This window comes from Rissa tridactyla, chromosome 2, assembly GCF_028500815.1.
Source record: "Rissa tridactyla isolate bRisTri1 chromosome 2, bRisTri1.patW.cur.20221130, whole genome shotgun sequence".
Taxonomy (NCBI): Eukaryota; Metazoa; Chordata; class Aves; order Charadriiformes; family Laridae; genus Rissa; species Rissa tridactyla.
This window is the reverse complement of record NC_071467.1, coordinates 153,014,878-153,035,542: the sequence shown is the minus strand read 5'-3', so window position 1 is coordinate 153,035,542 and position 20,665 is coordinate 153,014,878. Positions and strand designations below refer to the sequence as shown.

Sequence of the window (20,665 nt, the reverse complement as noted above, 5' to 3'; positions counted from 1 at the left end):
TGAGACTGTAGACTGTGATTTATTTCATGCTTTAACTTTTGTGTAGAAGTTTGGAATACCTTGGCGTACATTTGTTCTCAAGCTTGACAAGTAGGTTTGGGTTTGTTTTTTCTTTTTTTAACTTGAGCTGGCCAAGTACTGTGACAACTTGTTGAAGAAATCAGCAAAAGGAATGACAGAAAATGAAGTAGAAGACAAACTTACAAGTTTCATTACTGTTTTCAAATACATTGATGACAAAGATGTATTCCAAAAGGTAACTTTTGATATTCAGTAAATGATAAAATGTTACATGTAAAGTAGTTATGCTTTTAAAAATCCTCATATCTGATTTTTTTTTATGCAGTTCTATGCCAGAATGTTGGCAAAAAGATTAATTCATGGTTTGTCTATGTCCATGGATTCTGAAGAAGCCATGATTAATAAACTAAAGGTAATGTAATATTCTTCTAATGCTGAATAAACATAGGAGTATGTAATGTTGAGAGGGAGCAGCAGAGGGTGCCAGAGATAACTTCAATCAGTAGATCCTGTTTCCAGTAGCTGAAAGGAAAAACTAATTTCTTGGTAGTCTATGAAAGGTATATGGCCAAATATCACCTAAGCTATTGAGATATTTATGAGGTTTTTGGTAGTTTTATTAAATGTGTTCAAATAATTAATATTTAAATTCTAAAAGTACAAAGGACTTTCATAAACTAGCTGTCTTTCAATTTTATGAAATAATGTTGTTCATATAAATCAATGTATAGAAATTGAAACTAAGATAAATCTGATCATTTTCTTTTATGTTTGTCTCCTGTTGTAACTAGAGTTCTCTGTAAATATTATAACAACAATTTTGCTGACTAGTATTTCATATTTTAGTAGTGAATGTGCATGATTTTATAATAAGTACTGTTTTCACTGTGAAACCTGTTAAAATATTTCTTCACAGCAAGCCTGTGGTTATGAATTTACCAGCAAGCTCCATCGAATGTATACAGACATGAGTGTTAGTGCTGATCTCAACAATAAATTCAACAACTTTATCAAAAACCAGGACACGATTATAGATTTGGGAATTAGTTTTCAGATATATGTTCTACAGGTACTAATGTATGTTTATTACTATTGAGTTATTTGTACTTAATTTTTTGTGTTTTGATAACAAGTGAACAATTTTTCTAACTGTGAATACTTCTCATATGGAAACTGACACCTTGTGATCATTGTGGACTAAGCTATTTTCCTAGTATTTCTTTTTAAAATTAACCCACTAGCACACTAAACAATAATGATGTAAAATGCTTTGTGTTCTTGTCTTGAATTAATATCTCTGTGGGGCATGCACAATGAGCAGTAAAACTGCTGTTGTAAATTGAATATCTTATAGCATAATATGCTCTATAGATCTGTCTAATAGTGTTATTTTTTCTTAATGTATATGTTGTATGAAAATGTTAATGTTTTTATTTTTCCTGGTACCTTTAGGCTGGTGCATGGCCTCTAACTCAGGCTCCTTCTTCTACGTTTGCAATTCCTCAGGAACTGGAAAAAAGTGTACAGATGGTAGGTTAGTAGGAGGCTTCTTATAAACATGTGGAAAATGTAAAATAACTCCAAATAAAAGATAATCACTCTGACAGAGAAAAACCTGAGCTGCTTCATTTTGTTTGTAAATTATGGCTATCCTGTTTCCAGTCCATGTGAAATTTGAAAGGGTGACCCAAATGGCATACTGAATTGATGTATGTATTTGCATAGCTTTTCTTTATTTTTCATATCTCTCTTCTACACATCCTGATTGATGAGGGAGATACTAATAAATACAATCAAATGAACCAGGGTGATTCTTAAAACCAATTCCTGATATTTAGATAAAAGAAGATTTTCTTTCTAATATTAAATCTGAACAGATTTAATAGCAGATTTCAATGCAGACACGTTTCTTGTCCCGTATTTCTTCTCCTGTATGGCTTATAGGAGCCATTCAAAATCAAGCTTTGTGCAAACTTCTTTAAAGCTAACTTTACAAATTTTCAAAGCAGGAAAGGTTTTACTTTGGCCAAATATTCTCTTTTTATGTGAATATTTTTGCTTTGTGGAAGTGGAATATTTTATTACTTTTGATTACATTATTGTGTTCTAAATGTTACCTGTAAATGTTTGTGTTAAAATACAGAATATGTGTGTTGATCTTTGCTAAAGTGTATGTAATGGTGAAGTACATTTAGGCAATAAAAATTTCATATTATTGGGCATAATGGATTTTTAAAGCAGTTTTTATACCTCAAATTGCTATCTGATGTAAATTATAGTGGCAAATGACTGTTTCTGCGGTAAAGGAGCATTTTCTTGTTTCTTTCAGATAGAAAGTATGAGAGCAAAATTTCTGAATTTTTTTCTTAAAAAAAGAAAGGCAGCTTAAATACTAAAACTAAGGTTTAGCAGGCACTTGCCAATATATGCAGTCTGATTTCTTCCTCTTGGCTAATATGTGGGATTAGGGTCAGGTTTATATTTTATGTTTTCTGTTGGATTTTCGACCAAATTTCAGTTATTTTCAGAGGACATCCAAAAGAATGCTGTAGCTACTAAAATGCTACTAAACCCCCCCATTTTTATATTTCTTCTTACAATCAAAGTGATCAGACTTTTATTACATATGTTAAAATAAAATCTTGATTTTTTTTTTTTTTTTTTTTTTTTTTTTTGTCCCCACAAACCTTGCCATAAACTTCCACTTTAGTCTTTGGAGAAATTCTTCTTTTTCTTCCTGTCAAAGTAACTTTTCTGCATCAGTTTAGCCCACAGAATGAGTAAGCTGGAAGCCGTGTCCTCAAAAGGTTCTTTAAATATTCTGGAATATCTTTAATTATTCTTCAAAATCTTCTGCTTCCTTTCATTTCCTAAGGCTTTTTCTTATTCTCTCTCCATTGCTTGCTAGTTTCCAGGAATGGCAGGATTGAAGGATTATATATAATATGAGAATAAGATGACCTTGCTGCTTCTCTGTATGTTTGATTTTTCTTATCGCAGTCCACAGGTCACTTATGCCCTTCCTTCTCTTATCCTTTGTTGATGGAAATAACATTTAAATATGCATAAATAAGCTTTGAAAGAATCTTCTAAGAATTGCATTCCTAGAGTTTTCTGGAAAGTGGTCTCATTTAAAGTAGCCAGACTTACACAATTCAGTGCCAGATTTCAAGCTGCATAGCTAATTTTCACTTGCCTAAACCCAAAAATTTAATTTCTTAAAGAGGAGAGGAATTTTTAGGTTGTTTTTAAGGCCTTTTTTTGTTTAGAGGTAATTTTTTTTCATATTCCTGTTCTGCTGTATATTTGTGTGTATTTGTATTATTTAAATATTAGGGAAAAATGCTTCCCAGAATGATTGACATAGCACTTCTCATAATGACAAGAAATTAATGTAAAAATCAAAAAAAGGAGGAAGAAATTAGCATTACTACTAGTGCTAGTTTTGCATATAAGATTTTTAAAATACTGCGTTTGAGGGGATGCTTCAATTTTTGGGTGTCAGCACAATGAGACATTACTTCCTAAATCATAAATGTGTGCTGCTTTGTGAAAATAGGTTTTGGAAGTTTTCAACAGAAATTTGAGTATCTGTAGTCACTTCTGGATTCTGAGATGTTTGCAAACCATGTAGTTGTGTCTAGCCTGAAACACAAATTGGAAGGCAGCAAAAACTGTGCCCACTTTCAAGGTTGCTCTTTTGGAATTCCCCCTAAAAATATGTTCAGGAATGTAAGATGAGATCTGTTATGAAAGTCAATGTGTAGCTGACTGTGGGAAATACCTGTTAACTAAAAGTTCATGGTTTTTGAAGGATGCTGTTTAAAAAAAAAATCAGTAAAATGGATTTTCTGAATTGATTTTAAATAGGATATCAAAGTCACGGAATGCAAAATGATTTCACCAAGGTGAAAAAATAAAAATACACTTGTTTTTATATGGAGTTTGAAGGAATAGAATAATAAAACCTAACAACATTGATAGCTAAAACCTCTTAGAAATTATTTTAAATTCAGTAGAGTTGATGCTGCTTTGGAACACTGTTTAACTACAGTATTTTGTGCTTTGAGAGTATGAATGTGTCAACAATTCATGTAGTCCTCGAGTGATTTGTTAATATTAATATGTTCAAGTAGTTCAGTAAATTACTGATGTTCAGTCATCACCCATATTCTATGGGTGATCAATCAAATGATTGATCTGCAGTGTTTGCATCCAATATGGTGAACATAAAACCAGTATTTCTTCACTGGGGTGGTAGAGTGGTAATAAACTATTGTAAGTAGGTATATATGTGACTAATTGAAGTTCATTTTGTTTTGCAGTTTGAATTATTTTACAGTCAGCATTTTAGTGGAAGGAAGCTTACTTGGTTACATTATCTCTGTACAGGTAAAAATAAATGCGTTGCTAAGCTTATACGCTATACAACTAACAGTTATTGTTTAAAAGTCCTTTTCAAATGGCAACAGACTTTGGGGTTGGAACATGATGTTGCACATAAAGTCAACTGACTTATCTTGCATTATAAATTAATTTAATATTTGCTGCTTAGTATTTCCAAAAGTTATGTTTTGTAAACTTGCATATGTTATCTGTGATTTATTAAATCCAAGAAAAACTAGTTGTACACTTTTAAATACAAAACAGCACTGCAGAACTGCTGAGTTAATAACAATTGCCCTGAAATTGTTTCTGTACTATGAGATGACTCTTAGCTGAATACTAAATAATTTTAAGAATGCATATTATAGCGAGTAAAATACCCAGATATGCAAATATCTAAGTAAATACATATATATATATTTACTTACATTTGTATTTCCTATATAGAAATACATGTGTAAAAAAACATCCTAGAAGAGATATATAAAATTGTAGCTTAGTTTAGTAAATATTACTCAATTGCATTTTATTTCAAGCACTTTCAGCATCAGGCTTTAAGGACTGAGCACCACAACATATTACATGGAGGTGAAAACTAGACTAGCATACAACAATATAAAGTAATGAAAATCTAGTTCTGATGACAGAAGGTAGAAGGTTGCCATTAACTCATATTCACCTTCACACAGAAAATCTAAATCTGCTTTCAGGCAGACTTCGGTGCTTTTCATCTTTTTTCTTTTTTTTTTTTTTTTAATTTCAGTGGAATTTAAAGAATATAAGAATATAGTGAAAAAGCATTAATGGACAAGTCTCTTATTTTGTTTTTAAATCATTCCTTGGAACAACTTTCCTGTAATCACTATTCTGTGATTCTGTGTAAGCTATTAATAATTAAAGTTTATGCATTGCAATGCATTGAGGCTGTTTGGAATTTCCTTTTTTTATTGCTATAAATTATATTGCATTATTCAAATTCAACACTGTAGGTTTCCTTTTTTTCTTGAAAATACTATTGTTCTAGTGTTCATAGTTAATCAGAGGGCAGACCACATTCTATATGTGTAAACTCACAATATCAGTTTTCATCTTCCCATTCCAGGTGTTAAATGCATACTTAATGGTGAATTGCAGGTCTGGAAATGTACGAGGACCTCTAGTAGTTGGACTTTAGATGACTTTTCAGCACATTCATCAGTTTATAAAATACTATTTGTATCATTACAGGTGAAGTAAAAATGAATTATTTGTGCAAACCTTACGTAGCCATGGTGACAACATACCAAATGGCAGTGTTGCTTGCTTTCAACAACAGTGAAACCGTCAGTTACAAGGAGCTTCAGGATAGTACACAAATGAATGAGAAGGAACTGACAAAAACCATCAAATCCTTACTTGATGTCAAAATGATCAACCATGACTCAGACAAGGTATGCAGTAACGATATAAAAAACTTCCATGTTTTCAGGCTCGTGATTCTAGTATTTGTTGGGGGCTTTTTTAATATAAAAGGATCCACAGTTTGCCTTTTTTTTGTCTGAACTATTATTGACCCTTGTGAACAATTATAAATCTGTATTTATAAGAAAAGAGACAGGAGGAAGTAGACTATCTGTGTCATACAGGCTCTCTGTGCCTATAACAGACAGCATGATATGCTGAAAAGGTGAGAGCGCTCGGACTGTATTGTTTCTGTTGCATTTAATCCATGTGGCTCTAGAATCACTGCTGTTGGAAGGGAATACTCTTTAAATACACCACTTTCAAAGTTGTACTAAATCATAGGAAGGAGCCTGAATAGTAAACCGAAGAGTTTTACAGAGATCCTAAAAAAAATTTGTGGGATAAAGAGACTGAAAGTAACAGCAACCATGTTCTTCCTTGCTGACAGGTTACAGGAGGAGGAAGGAGGAGAAAAGGGAGCAAGGAGGGCTTGGTGTGAGAGGGTTTTTGCTGCAGTTTCCCAAACTCTCATTCCATGAGTTTCATGAAATTCCAGTAATATCTGAGCTTTGGTTGTGGTTAAGGCAATGGTTGATACAGGTTCTGTTTCTGACTCTGCCACATACTTCTGTACAACTGATGTGAAACTAGTTACCCGTTTTCCCGTACAGCGAAGGGCACCGATATCTGTTACGTAAAAAACACTACAGAAGTGCTTGCGCACCCCACACAGACCTCAGCACGTGCTGCCAGCTAGCCCAGAAGGCCCGTTATTTAGACAGTATCAGGCCGAAGAATCTGCAATAAGCTGTTCACTTCACTTATGAGAAGAAATCCAAAGCTGCTCTGATAGCTGCTTTTTTTTTAAGCCAGGAAAATATTAGAAAATGGAAAGTGAGTTCACAAGGAAGATCTGATGCTTGTCTGAAGCATAGGACATGCTTCCAATATCTAGAAATAGCTCAGGTTGGAACAGTGGCTGGGAAGATTCCTGTTAAACCATGGGTGAAATACAACACTGGCAGCTATTACAGAAAACAGCGAGATTTTTCATAATCTTAAAGTTGCCCATTATTTAAAGGGTTTACGTTTATTTATGTCTGTTGTATAAGGTTTGCCCAGTTTCTTTAAGCATATGTTATTACAGAGTGAACGATAAGCTTTCCAACCCTTTTACCTTTTAATGTTTACCACTGCATTTTCTGGTCCTTTAACTTCCAGGCTATTATATTCAGACATCTCTGCTAATTCTGTTTTCTTTGCACTCCATCCAGCAATGTGAAAGCAGATCTGTAGACAGTCTATCAGCTTACTTATGAGTAAGCCAGTGAACTTTAGTGGCTTAAGCAGTGACATTAAATACACTTAACTTCTCTTTACCTGTATCTGAGCCACACAGAGAATTACAATGTATTAAATGTTGTAGTTTGCTTTTGTTTGTTTGTTCTTTTTTGACAGAGGAAGGAGAAAAAGAAACTTTTGTCAAAATCTTTATTGGTTCATTAGAATCATGCTTTTTGAGTTCATGCATAGCACACAATTTATTTTGGTTTATACTCAACCATGTAGGCAGAATAACGCTAAAGTTTAATCTTAGCTTATATTTTTGTAAAACTCTTGATATTTGCCCTTCTATGTTAAATTTTCTATACTGTGCCTGGATACTATAAAATATTACAACAAATAATATTTGTTGCATAATATAAAGTTGGTATTAATATTGTTTTGAGTATATATTTAGATAAGTATTGACTGTGTTTACTGAAGTATTTGAACCTGAGCCAACCATGGTTTGGCAAAGTTCCAAAGTCTAAGAAGCCCAGTAACTTTATTCTGATGGAAATTGGTAATACTTGTACTTTTTTGCCTGGAAACCGCGAAGATTGGTCAGGTCACCCTGTTAGTTGAATGTAAAAGTGTTTGAACTGCAGGGATTAGTTACTATTTATTGAAAGAAATGGACTTTTGCGTGTAGAAAAGAATGGAGACTCTGATAGGAAAAAAATTAGAAACATATAGATAGATGTGGAACTGTAAAAGTTGCAGTTTGTCAACTGTTTCTGCTATAACATAACAAAATGCTTAGATGTTTTTCCTTGAGTTCTGGAAGGCAACATTAGTAATAGTTGTGAAAGCAGCAGTGCGCTCTCTGGAGATTCTGCCATAAATAAATGCAAATCCTACTTTCTTTGCAGGGAGAAAATGAGTTTAAATGGCCAGTGTTTGCAACTAAGAAAAGCTGTTGAAGTATTAGAACAGAAATTGCTTTAATCATATTGATTTGTTAACAATATTCATGTATGTCAGAGTTCTTTATAGCGTTTTCTAAAATAGAGCTGATTTCTAGATTAGTTAAACTGTAGCTTAAAAAATTGACCTGGTTCAAGTGGCATTTTAGAATTTCCAACTACAAATCTGCTGAAATTATTTGTATGTATGCAAGCCTCTAACTTGAGATTTTTTGAAGTAAATTGTTATTTTCTGTTTCCAATTCTGATTTTTTAAAAAGATTCTTTATTGCAGGAAGATGTAGAGGCAGAGTCTACATTTTCATTAAATATGAACTTCAGCAGTAAACGAACAAAATTTAAAATTACTACATCAATGCAGAAAGACACGCCACAGGCAAGTATTCTTTGGTGTTTCTAGCTTGAACAGCTTAGTAAGCTTATTTTTCTAAAATCAAATTTATTGTATTAGTTTGGTGTAAGCAGATATAAGAGTCCCTGTGTAAGATTTACACCATCATAGCAAAATTGTTTACGTTTAAAGATTAAGCACTGCAGGTTTTTTTGTACTAAAAATATATGCAGGAGAAGATGGAATAGGGAATAAGAAAAAAAAGAAGAAAAAGATAAACAAGAACTATTCCTCTTGTACCAAATGGGGTTGATATTTACCTTGTTTTATCTAATGACTTTTTTGTTGGTGGTGTTTCAATAAAAGCAACTTATTCCAGGAACAGCAGAACCAATCAATTCTGTTTTCCTATGATTTTGTGTCCTTCGTCAACTGAAATTAACTCCAGTGTTGATAATCTGTGTTCCCTCTGTATCTCCTAACACATGGGATTTTGTACAAGAGATGTATGTGCTGCTAAACTCAACACGTTGCAGTAAATTCTGCCTGCCTTTCTCCCTAGCAAAATCTCTGGTTTGGATGTCTCTCTTCTACCTTCCTGCTGACTTTCATGAAACTTGGTATTCTTGATTTACGGATGTACTTTGCCTGGAATTGAACTTCACCTAGATGTATTAATTGACAAATTTTAATACAGTAAAAAGTATAGATTCAAGATACCTTTATGCAGTGTTTATTGATCTTACTATATTGTAAGCATTATTATTCTTCCCATGTTGCAGGAGATGGAGCAGACCAGAAGTGCTGTAGATGAAGACAGAAAAATGTATCTTCAAGCTGCTATAGTCCGTATCATGAAAGCACGTAAAGTGTTGCGACATAATGCTCTTATTCAGGAGGTAAGATAAAGTCCTCTTCCTAAGCATGATTTGATGAAAATCTTTAGGATATTTGGGCAAAACATCTGGCCATGAAACTCTCCTATGTCAAAACTAACAGACTTCAGTGAAATTAGTGAGAATTTCATTGGAGTCTACTTTGAACTGCAGTACTGGAGCACTAGCTGTGATCCCTCAGTCTTGTAAATGTGTCTTAGCGCTAAAGCATTCGGTGCCTCTGTCCTTGCTCTTTCCTGTTGGCTGTCTCTATGCTGACACGTGTCGTATCCTGTAAGAATCATTGCCAGAGCTATAGGTTCAATTGAAAACCTGAGTATCGATATTCTAGGTATGAAATTTCTACAGAAGCACCCAGCCAATTTTGAGCTCTAATTGTAAAGTTGGATTTTATTCTAATCCATGGCTTAAATTTTAGAAGTTGTCTGGGTATGTAGGCATGTACTTCTTACTCTCCCTTTTCTGTTGAGAGCTACAGTTGTCTAGAATTTTTTAGATTCTAGATTAATGATCTGTGAACTGTCACAGACTGGCTGGGAAGGAAGCGCTATTTCTTTTGGTTTTCTCCCGTTTTCCCATCTGTGCTAGTTGCCTGCCTTATTCCAACCCAATCCTACCAACCAATTCTCAGTTTTAGTTTTAGCCTTCCAAGGCATTCATTCTTCAGTCTAATTCACTCTTGTGTCTCCTGAGCCTTGCCGGATAGCCTCAGAGTGGACAGGTGGGAGAAGGAATAACGATTCCTGCTTTATTGGACCATTTTGAGCATGGAGGTGGAGAGGCATTCAGTCCTTTTGAGATCTGCCATATTTTTTTCTGTCTTGCGGTAATGGAGGAAACCATTTACCACACCCATTGTTTAATTTTTATTTCCTAAAAAAAATAATCAGAGAGCTTGTAAGCCCAGAACTTGCAATGTGAGACATCGTCAAGGTTTTGAGTATTGAAATACTGCTTGTACACAAATACTCTGAAAGCGTATTTGAGTGTCCAAAAGATGAGGCAGTGTAGGTCCTGATTACTTCTCAAAATCTTTGGTTATTTTGTTTCCTGTTACTTAAATCATCCATGCAATGGAATGGCAGGGACTGGAAGGGATCTTCAGAGATCATCTAGTCCAACCCCCCTGCCATAGCAGGGTCGCCTAGAACAGGTTGGACAGGACGCATCCAGGCGGGTTTTGAATATCTCCCGAGAAGGAGACTCCACAGCCTCTCTGGGCAGCCTGTTGCAGGGCTCTGTCACCCTCAAAGTAAAGAAGTTTTTCCTCATGTTGAGATGGAATTTCCTGTGTTCCAGCTTGTGCCCGTTGCCCCTTGTCCTGTTGCTGGGCAGCACTGAAAAGAGTCTGGCCCCATCTTGTGGACACCCACCCTTTAGATATTTATAAGCATTGATGAGATCAATTACAATGAAATCCTGTAAGAATTTACAGTTGAAACTAGAAAATGGTAGGCAAGCCCTGTTTCATCTTTGAAAATACATTTTTCTGCCTACTCTCAAATTCTTAGAAAAAGTTTTCAAAATGTACTTTGCTTGAGACCAGTTTATAAGGATGGAATAGATTACAAATTTTTATGTTTTAGAAACAAAAAATCCTTTCTGGTTGCTTCTTCCTTTGTTTAACTCAGAAGGGACTAACTGACGTGCCTCTGCTGCACTTTGCTATGGCAGTACTCTTGCAGAATAGTACAGTCTATTAACATCAGGTATTTTTTCACGTTTTGCAAGAAAGGTGAATATTTTGATTGTTACTCGATTAAAAACTAAGTAGAGAGTAAAGTTGCTGCTCCATTTATCTGTCACCAGCCACATCTCCCTGTGTTGGTTTTTTTACCTTAACTTTTAACTAAATTTATGACACTTTTGAAAATCATATGATTTATCATTTAGTCTTTAGTTCTTGGTTTTGAATACTACTTATCTCCTAGGTGGATTAGAGCATTTAAAACTGAAGGCTAGGCTTATGTTGATATTCATTGATATTTATGCTGCAGTATAGTGTAAGGATGTCATATAGCCTTAATTGAGCACTTGTGAAACCTCAAGCAATAAAAGCAGTGAAGCAGTCCAAAATCCAGTAGGGTTAATTTTTCCTTCTTTTTTGCACTCCAAATTAATTTGTGCCAATCTCCACGCTGCCTCAGCTAAACTGTTACTGTTACCTAAGCCTGATTCTTTAAAATGTTAGGTGTCTTCTCTGTAGTCTATGATATAGACATATTCTTAGGCACTTCAGAAGTTGCCAGGTTTTACAGCAAATTGTATACTTAATGCTTAAACACAAATATGAAAATCTCATGTTAAGTCAAAATTTTACCTAGTTATGTCTGCATTGATCTCTGTAACTTGTTTTGCTTTGTGTTGCATGAATAAGGCCAAATTGACAGGTGGTTGTGAGTTGAACATGCTCAGCTTTCTCGCTAGACTGACCTTTATTAAAAAATGAATAACCATCACTTCTATTAAACTTCTGGAGTATGCATAACTAACTTCTTGGCTATTCAGCTTCCTTTTTTTTCCCCTGCTAATCTTGTAGTAAGACTTGATTTACTGTCACAGGGCTTTTTATTTCTTAAAACATTAGTTTCTGATATTGTTACTTATTATGGTGACGTATATACATAGTTCTTGTTACTTTTATCATGATGCTTATATACCTACATTGAAAGACTCTTAGCCTTAATGTAGTTAGTTCTGATTCTAGCAGTTAGAGTACAGCACCACACAGTTCATTTAGGGTGAGGCGTCCAGGAAAATACTCAAGGCCCTTGCTAGACCTGTATATGTCAGCATGAGGTCTTTGCTGAGTTGTTAGATAGATTGTGTTAGATATGCCCTCATAGCTCCATGCTGCAGTCGCTTGCAGGACAAGGTAACTTTTCCCTTAAAATGAATACGGTCAGTGGGAGTAGTGGAGGGATAAAGGTCAATGCGGTCATTCCCAGAAAATTTTTTTATTCTGACCATCATCAGGTATTTCTATCCATCCTTCTTATTTGTATTATCTTTGAAAAACAAACAAAAAAACCCTACCAATACAAAATTCTATCTTTTGTTCTTTCTGTCCTAAGTAAATATATGAAGTAGGATGATGACAATCAGTTTGAGTGTAGGGCTGAAGTTAGGTGAAATCTGAGCAGATCTATTAGCTCGTTAGCACCAAGTTCCTTCTCATTTGTACTGCTGTGGAACATACCAGACCCTTGGCTGCCAGCCCAACAAAACTCGCTCTTTTGAGCTTTTTGTTTGCTTTGCTGTGTGAGTTCTACCTGGTGAGCTCTCTTGGCTCACAGAGGGCTCCAGCAAGCTCTAGAGCTGGGACAAAGCCAGCCATGAAAAGTTGTAAAGAAAACAGGAAATCCAGCTGAAATAAAAGCCACTTTCTTTAGAGAACACATGAGAAACTACAGGCAAAATACATTGTGAAACTTGGGCAGGAAGATCTTTTGTTTGCCTCGCTTGCCATTGCTAGGAAGTGGAGAGGAGAAAGTAATAGTCATTTTCTTTGCTGCAGGTTGGCCACAAGAGTAAAATGTGAAAAAGTTTTGAAGTTAATAGATACGTGTATTCTGTTACTACACACCGTTTCATCCTCTTTTCTACATGAGAATGAGCAAAACTGAGAACCATTAAGAGACGTCTAAAGTTTTGCCTACAGCTCCGGTTTCTTCCACAATGCATATCTATGTTTTTACAATAAATAATTTTTTAGTGTATGTATTACAAAGTTCCAGCATAGCCAGATGGAGCTTGCCAAATCATAGGGCTGTCTACAGTGACTGAAGAAAGAGAGGTTCATCCCAATTGTCTCAAATTGTATAGGAGAGGAGGTCAGTGGTAGAGGGGCTGCATTTACATCTTCTGGGCAGCTGAGCAGTTCAGGTGCCTTCCAGGACCAGGTGTACAGCACTACATGGGCTGGAATTTAGACAAAACACAACAAATTCAGCTCACATCTTGTTGCAACAGCAATAAAGTAGTATAACTTTACAAAATCATTACTACTTGGGCTCTGTCTTTTGTGATGAAGTGTCAGCTAGGGCTTTTCAATAAATTTTCTGAAAGAAAAAGTGTTATGTTTTTCTTGAAAATTTGATTGTCTAGTGCAGTAGAATCTCTGAAGATAGGTTGCATTTTTAATATATCTAAACTGTGGTATTCAAGAATGAATAAAGTCTTATAACATTACAATCCGATGTTTTTGTAATTTGCTATGTACCTGTTTACATGCCTTCTAAACATGTCTTTTTAATGCTATAAAGAATAGGTTTCACAAATCTTTATTAAATTGTCTTCTCTATTTTTTTATGATAACAAAAGTGGTGATGGATTCAAAGGAAGTTGTATTCAACTTTAGAGGTAGTTTTGAAAAATACAATCAAGGGAAATTTAACCATTCAGAATAGTATAAAGTATTATTAAAACTAAGCTTAACGCATTCTTCAGGCATTTAATTTCCAAGTAAGACTGATGTAAGTCAAACAAAATTTGGGAGTCCATAAATGAATCGTTCCAGAACAATGGAAGTACATAAAGAGAAGTAAAAGGGACCTAGTCTAGGAAGAGAAGTCAGTTAGCAGAGCCAGCATGGAAAGGCACATAGCGTTTTACAAAATTCTCACTTTGCTTAAACTGTGACAATAGTAAAGTGAAGAAATGTGTTAATGTTAGATTAATTTTTAACCTGAATATTTTGTACCGTGGCAAATTAAGCAAGCAAGAGGACTGAAAAGATCTGGTTAACGTGTAGGCAAACTAACCAATGAGCAGAGCAGTCAGTTTAAGTGTCCTGACACTAATGTATAGAGATGCTTTGTTCATTGTTATAAATGAACTATTCCGGGTTTATTTCATCCTGTCTTTAAAAGAAAAATATACTGAATTTGCCTTAAAGCCCTTAGTGAATATTTCTATAGCTTTTATAACTGTTGTAAATAAAAATAACACAAAACCCATGTCTTTCTTTTGCAGGTAATTAGCCAATCAAGAGCTAGGTTTAACCCAAGTATCAGCATGATTAAGAAGTGTATTGAAGTTCTGATAGACAAACAGTACATAGAGCGAAGCCAGGCCTCTGCAGACGAGTACAGCTATGTAGCATGATGTTGCTGCCCTGCAGGTATGGTCGTAAGGAGATCATTGCTGTCACTGTTTGGTGTGTTCCTGTGGGAAGAGGCAGGCCTGTGCCTCCATAATTGGTCACTTGGCAGCCCCTGTTTTTCTGCTGTTTACAACATCACCAGTGCCATGTCATGAGCGTCAATGAAAATGCCTATAGATATTTCAAGCTCATGTCATTATGACATTTCTTAAAACTTTACTAAAAGAATGAGTGAAGTATTGCTGAAATGTGGAAAATTGGTTGGGTACCATGCTTTTTTTTTTTTTTTTCCTCCCCTTTCACGTTTGCAGTTGATGTTTTTTAATGTATCTTAAGACAAAGTAAAAAAATAAAAAAACCTAAATATTGTAATATGACAGATAACCTAATAATTGTATCTACATTAAAATGTAAAAAAAATGACGAACATGATACTGCTGCTTGTCAAATAAAAAAATAAAGTTATATAATGTGTCTCGAATGATTGTAGAAATGGATATAGCATTAATGTCTGTAAATATTATTCAGACCTAGAAGACTAAAAATAATGTTTTGTGTTTGGGTTTTGGATAACCTCAGAAGTAAATCTGATGTTAGGATAAATTTATATGAAACTGAATACCAGGTATGTTATGTTTGATGTGACTATAAAAAAAATATTTATGGTTAAGTGCACATCTTGTTTTCTTGAGATTAGGCTAATTTACATTCTTAGTGCCTGAAGGCCTACTCTGTGTCTGCTAATCTCACACTGTAGGAATATGTTACAAGAGAAAATAAATAGACATTTGAGGGGATTCAAGTAGTGTAGTTCACAAAGAGTTAGAAATGAATATAATGAACGTCAAAGATACAGTTCAGTGGCTTGTGAAACCACCCTATTAATGGGAAAGAATGTAGCAGACTAGTAATTGAAAAATGTTGTTTCACTAATGCATTGGGTAGAAACTCTACATGGATAGGTACCTATGTTTGTTTCCACATACGCCCATACTGGTTTTTTCCTGTTTTCCCTCCTAACTCATATGGTTGTATTTATCGTATTTTGTTTTCTTCTGCCCCAATTAGATTTCTAGCTGTTTGGGTGGGACAAGAAATCCATGGGCTATTACATGTCCTGCGTTGTTTATCAGGGATGGCATGGTGACTGTTCACTCTCACATAAGCAAAGTATAATTTTAAAAGGTACTAATTCTACCGCTGGAAATAGTTGGAGTTTAGGAGCATTAAGGGTGTGAACACTGAATACCTGCTGCAGAAAAGAGCTTCCTTATGGCCACGCCTGCTATTATCATTGACAGGATAAATATTAAGTTAACTTTAAATGTTCTATTTTTGCCAAATTTTATTTGTGTGCATATAAAATATATATATGTAGATATATATTCTTTGCAATATTTTTTTAGATTGTGTGATATTTCATCACCTACTAAAAGTCCACAGATCAAGAATTAATTTTAAAGGAAAAAAAAAGCCTTTAAGGGGAACTTTTTCCTTCTTTTTTGTTTTTCTAGTTCTTCACTGTATGAAAGGTTTCTCTCCGACTCTCAGATTGTTACTGTCTCTTATTTCTTAAGTGGCATCACGTTCATATGTCATCTGGAGGGTATAGTAAACTTTCTATAGTTAACTAGGAAATGCATCAAGGAGTGGTAATAAGTTTTCCTTATGTGGATTTTGCTGAGAGTGAATAAAGGGCAATAAACAATGAAGGGCACTAAGCACTTCTTCCATATTTATGGTGTTTTGTCCCACTACACTAAGATCTAGATTTTTTTAAAAATGGATTTATGTCTTCAAGAAGTGGATTTTTTTAACTGATCGTAATATGGTGCCATAAGTTCTTGTCTAAACTGGTAGTTTGGAGTTGTATATGCATGTTAGGAGACAGCACAGGTGCTTATAGTGTCACTAAGTGTAGTAAACAGGAGACACATTAGCATAGATTTTGACTGGAGTGACTTTTAATCTATTTCAGTGTGAAACGTTTCTGTGCTTTATAAAAAGTAATTCATTACTTCTTATGACAAAAAAAATAGAATAGAGGAATATTTTATGACACGACAGAAAAAATATTGCCTGAACATTGAATCATCAGATCCTTTCTCCAGAAAACAAACTAACAGTGACACCAAAGCTTCTGGAAACAAATGTGTTTTATCTTGTAACTTGTGTATGAGTCAAAAGATTTTAAGCTTGTTTCTTCATAAAAGGGTTAATAAAAGCTTTATTTAAATATAGATTGCAGTAGCAAAATTTTAAGACTGAGTTTGAAAAAGCCTTAACAAATTTATTTTCAGAATTACTTCATAGATGAAACAAAAACTTTACTGCTCTAGCCCAAACGTGTAAGGTTTTAGCATTACCTTATCTCTGAATTTTTGCATACCTAAAACATCAAAAGTAGTATTTTGTTTTTTAGATAAGCATGCTGCTGAGTTGAGACATGTTTAGTGAGTTAAAAACATTCATATATTTCAGCACGGTTGGCACCCCCAGACAATGTCTTTCATAATTATACACAAACTCAGTCTTTTCAGTGCCTCTTGGGAAACATGGCTGTAGCTGGGAAACATTTTGAATTCTACTTTGTAACTCACACCTTCCCCCTAAGGAAAAAAGTGGTGCAAAGATTCATCCCTGTGTAGCTGGGTTAGGTCACTGAAGTCATCGCTGGCACACAGTGGTGCAGCGTATAGTGTAGTGCTACAGCCTGGCAGCTCAATACATCTGGCAAGTGTCATTTCACAATACAAAGTGCTGTGTTAACAGGAGGGGCAAATCATGAAAAGAGAAGACGTCCAAAAATGCCTTGTTCTTTTAATTGTTCACTAAAAGGAACTGGTATAATTGTACAGATTTTTGTGTTTATTATAACCCTGTTAACATGTATGACCTGCTAGTTTATTGGGAGCCGAACAGCTGAGTCTGGAAACCTAATGATTTCATACATCTCATGCATTTCTAATACCAAAATGCATTTTACCTCTAGTACTGAGTGTTATAGATAATTCCTATGCCAATTGAAAATGTTATTTCTATGATGTTTTAATTTGTCTTCAGATTGATTATCGTACTCTAGGAAAGAAAAACGTGTACCTCTATTTCAGTGTGTTCATACATACAGGGCTGCTGGAGCTATGAAAGGTACTTAAATCACCACAACATGAGAAAACAGTTTTCAAAACAGGGAGTATCGTTACTTTTTAAGAAATTTTTCAGTAAGTACATCACTTTTCCAAATAAGGAGCAGAGTACAGAAATTGGTCAAAGGATAAATACATTTTGTAAGCTGATATCTTTCATCTGTTTAGAAGGCCATTTCTTATCCTTAAAAAATTTTAGTTTTTTAAGGATAATTTTAAAAGCAAATCTTACAACATAGTATTGATTCTTGAGCAGAATAAATTATTTGTACTCTAGAGCAAATATGTTAGAACTGTCTATGCTTTACAAATACGCTAAGTACGTAGAGTTAATTAATCTAAGGTATTACAATCTATGAAAATACATTCTCCAGAAACAGTTGTTCTTGCACTGAGTGTTTTCTCATATTACAAATTTGAAGTTATCCTTACTTGCTTATGGTAAATTGTGCTGTGCTTCCTAGCTGATAACAATAGAGTTTTTGCAAGTTTCCAGGCAAAAGAAGAGGAAAGGCCAAAACATTGTTTGGGTATAATAATTTTAAAACAACGCAAGACTCTGCTAAATGCAAGTGTGTGTGTGTGGATTTAAAGAGGGAAGGTGAGCAAATATGATAGTATCTGGACGTGTTAGCTTGGATGTGCGTTTCATGTTGTCTCTCGGTTCTGTGGAATTTGCAATTGCATCAATAAGGAAAGAAAATTAAAACCAGCAAAAGGAATGAGGAAGATGAGGGGGCTGGTCAGTTGGCCTCCATTTTAGAAGTGTTGGAGTTGTATTTTTGCATTCTTTATCTTTGAATGGTTTAAACATGCATATGTTAATGACAGGATTACTATTGAGTTCAGTATTGATGATTACCTGTCGTGTGTTTGAGGAAGAAGTGTGCTGGAGTATTCAAAGCAGCAGTGCATTTGTCATAGCCACATGTTGGTGCTGCTCCCATCAGCTGTCCCAGGAAGCAGCAGGAAGACTTGAAAGCTCCCTTAATCTCCCCAGTGAGTCCAGTCCTGCATGTGTAGCTGAGAAGTCAAGGACTCTCCTATGCCCGAGAAGTATTATGAAGCAAGTCAAAAGGTATTGTTAGTAGCTTCTAAAACAGTTCTAGTAGTTTAGGGAATTACTTCCTCTATTAATTTCTACACCCTCTCTGGGACCCTTGTGACTGAAAGCTATCAACGGTGATTTAAGCAGAACTGAAAAGCCCTCTTGGTTGGTTGCTTTGACTGGAGCCCTGAACAGCTTGCATTAACACTGTCATAAGTTCCTCCTGCTCAGCTGGGGAAGGTAATGGGTGTGTGCATTACTAGTCTATTACAATATCAAGTAAAAACTTTGTACTTGAGACACTGATGGAGCTTGCTGTATATGAACTCTTTCTAAAGCTTCTGGACTAGCCAGAAATCTCCTCTGGTCTTTTATACTGAGGAGGGCTGTACTAACTTTATGTGTCCTTCCATCCGCTCTTCCACTGAGATAAATAAAATCATACGGTGGTGTTTCTATAAATACTGCTCTCCTAATCTTCCCTGATGTGGTGTTACATACCAGGAACAGAAAATCATGTATTTTGGGACTACAGAAAGTAAAATAGGATGGATGAAACACTTCCCAATGTCTGTATAGCGAGTCAGTCTGACTCTTATCCAGCCCAGTGTTTGGTATATTACTGTTTACAGCAGCAGTGGATACATAAGGAGATTGTTAGGCGTGTTTTCATCTGAAAGTGGCCTTGTTCTTAGCATAATCATTGTTTGGTAAGCACTGTAGTTATCACCTTTTGGTGGAAGCTGGTGGTTCTGATGTATGTCAGACTTTTTTCCAGGAGCTGTGCATGGTAGCACTGCAGTTGCCAACAGTTATTAAAGAAGAGTGGTTTGAGGACAGTTTTGAAACTTGACAGGTCATCGTTGCCTGTCTTTTAGTGTTGGTTATATCATCTGTAACTTACTAGGTATATAGGATAAAAAGTGTGACACTTCTTGGGTAGTTTTTCACATTGTATTGAACAATTTCAGTTTCATAAGATGTGCTTGATCTGTTTTAAAAACCTTACGCATGTGTCCATTTTCCTTTCGTCTTTCCAGCCACCAGCTTCATGGTCATCGGGACTTGAGTTTGAGAGATTAAAAAAGAATATGAAACTCCTGAAACTCTTACCTGCTTCCCAGGGCTTTTTGTGTATTTTTTCATTGCAATATTCAAAGGACTAAAAAACATTTATTGGGACAAGGGACCTGTAGCTTAGTCATGAAGGTGTTCCTGTGGGAGCTGGGGCCGTGGGTTGCAAGCAGTGGGGGTGGTACACTGAAGATGAGCCATCTGCTTCTCGGGGCAGAAGGAAAGCAGCGGTGGCCAGAATTGTGTATGCAAAATTCAGCCACTGTGTTTGTTGATGTCCATAATAAACTCTAATGATAGCTAGTAATCTAGTTACCGGTAATGAATTAGTATGTGAACATTTAAGTTTAGGGGCCGTCTCACCATCTGGGGACTCAGACTTGGAAATCAGGCTTTCAGAACTGCCTTTTTGGATGTGAACATACGTTCTGCCTGACTGCCATCTGAAGTCAGGAAAATGAGTCATGTGAATCTCACCTGTAACCTCGTCTCAGTGATTCCAGGTGAAATTCTCTCTCCCTTCCCCACAGTGGGTTTCTGCTGCCACATGTTTTAGTGTACCGGTAATGGTGTATCTAAGCTTTACTGTAGCCACAAATGGAAGGGAATAGACGTACACCCACAAAGCGTGCGCTGCTTAAAACCTGAGTCATGGCTGTGAATCAGAGATATACCCGTTGCAGCTGGTGAAAGCGATTTGGGAGGATGTAACATTCCTCTTGAGAGCAACAGTAGTCGTCTCATTTTGGGCTAAGAGAACCTTCCATCTGTGTGAAAGGAGACTCTAGCCTTAAGAAACCCTCTATCCATTAAGAAGACACCACAAATTAATCCTGGCATCCATAATTATTTTTTTTTTAGGGATATGGTTTAGTGGTGGTTTTTGTCAGAGTTCGGTTGTTGGTTTGACTCTATGATCTGAAAGGTCCCTTCCAACCTAGACAATTCTATGATTCTATGATTTTTG

The 20,665-nt window shown here is 35.4% G+C and overlaps 1 protein-coding gene across 5 annotated transcripts in view; it reads left to right on the top strand.

The window, feature by feature from the left end:
• CUL2 (cullin 2) overlaps window positions 1-19,765 on the top strand; it is a 56,852-nt gene extending 37,087 nt beyond the window's left edge. For 4 of the 5 annotated variants that reach the window (XM_054189773.1, XM_054189770.1, XM_054189772.1 and 1 more), the window contains 9 exons: window positions 128-256; window positions 347-433; window positions 938-1,090; window positions 1,474-1,551; window positions 4,347-4,413; window positions 5,635-5,837; window positions 8,374-8,475; window positions 9,213-9,329; window positions 14,301-19,765. In XM_054189773.1, coding sequence (XP_054045748.1) covers window positions 128-256; window positions 347-433; window positions 938-1,090; window positions 1,474-1,551; window positions 4,347-4,413; window positions 5,635-5,837; window positions 8,374-8,475; window positions 9,213-9,329; window positions 14,301-14,432 — 1,068 coding nt within the window. In that variant the 3' untranslated portion in view covers window positions 14,433-19,765. The remainder of the gene's footprint in view (window positions 1-127; window positions 257-346; window positions 434-937; window positions 1,091-1,473; window positions 1,552-4,346; window positions 4,414-5,634; window positions 5,838-8,373; window positions 8,476-9,212; window positions 9,330-14,300) is intronic. The other variant, XM_054189774.1, reaches the window with a different exon arrangement.
• The last annotated feature ends 900 nt before the right edge of the window (window positions 19,766-20,665 follow it).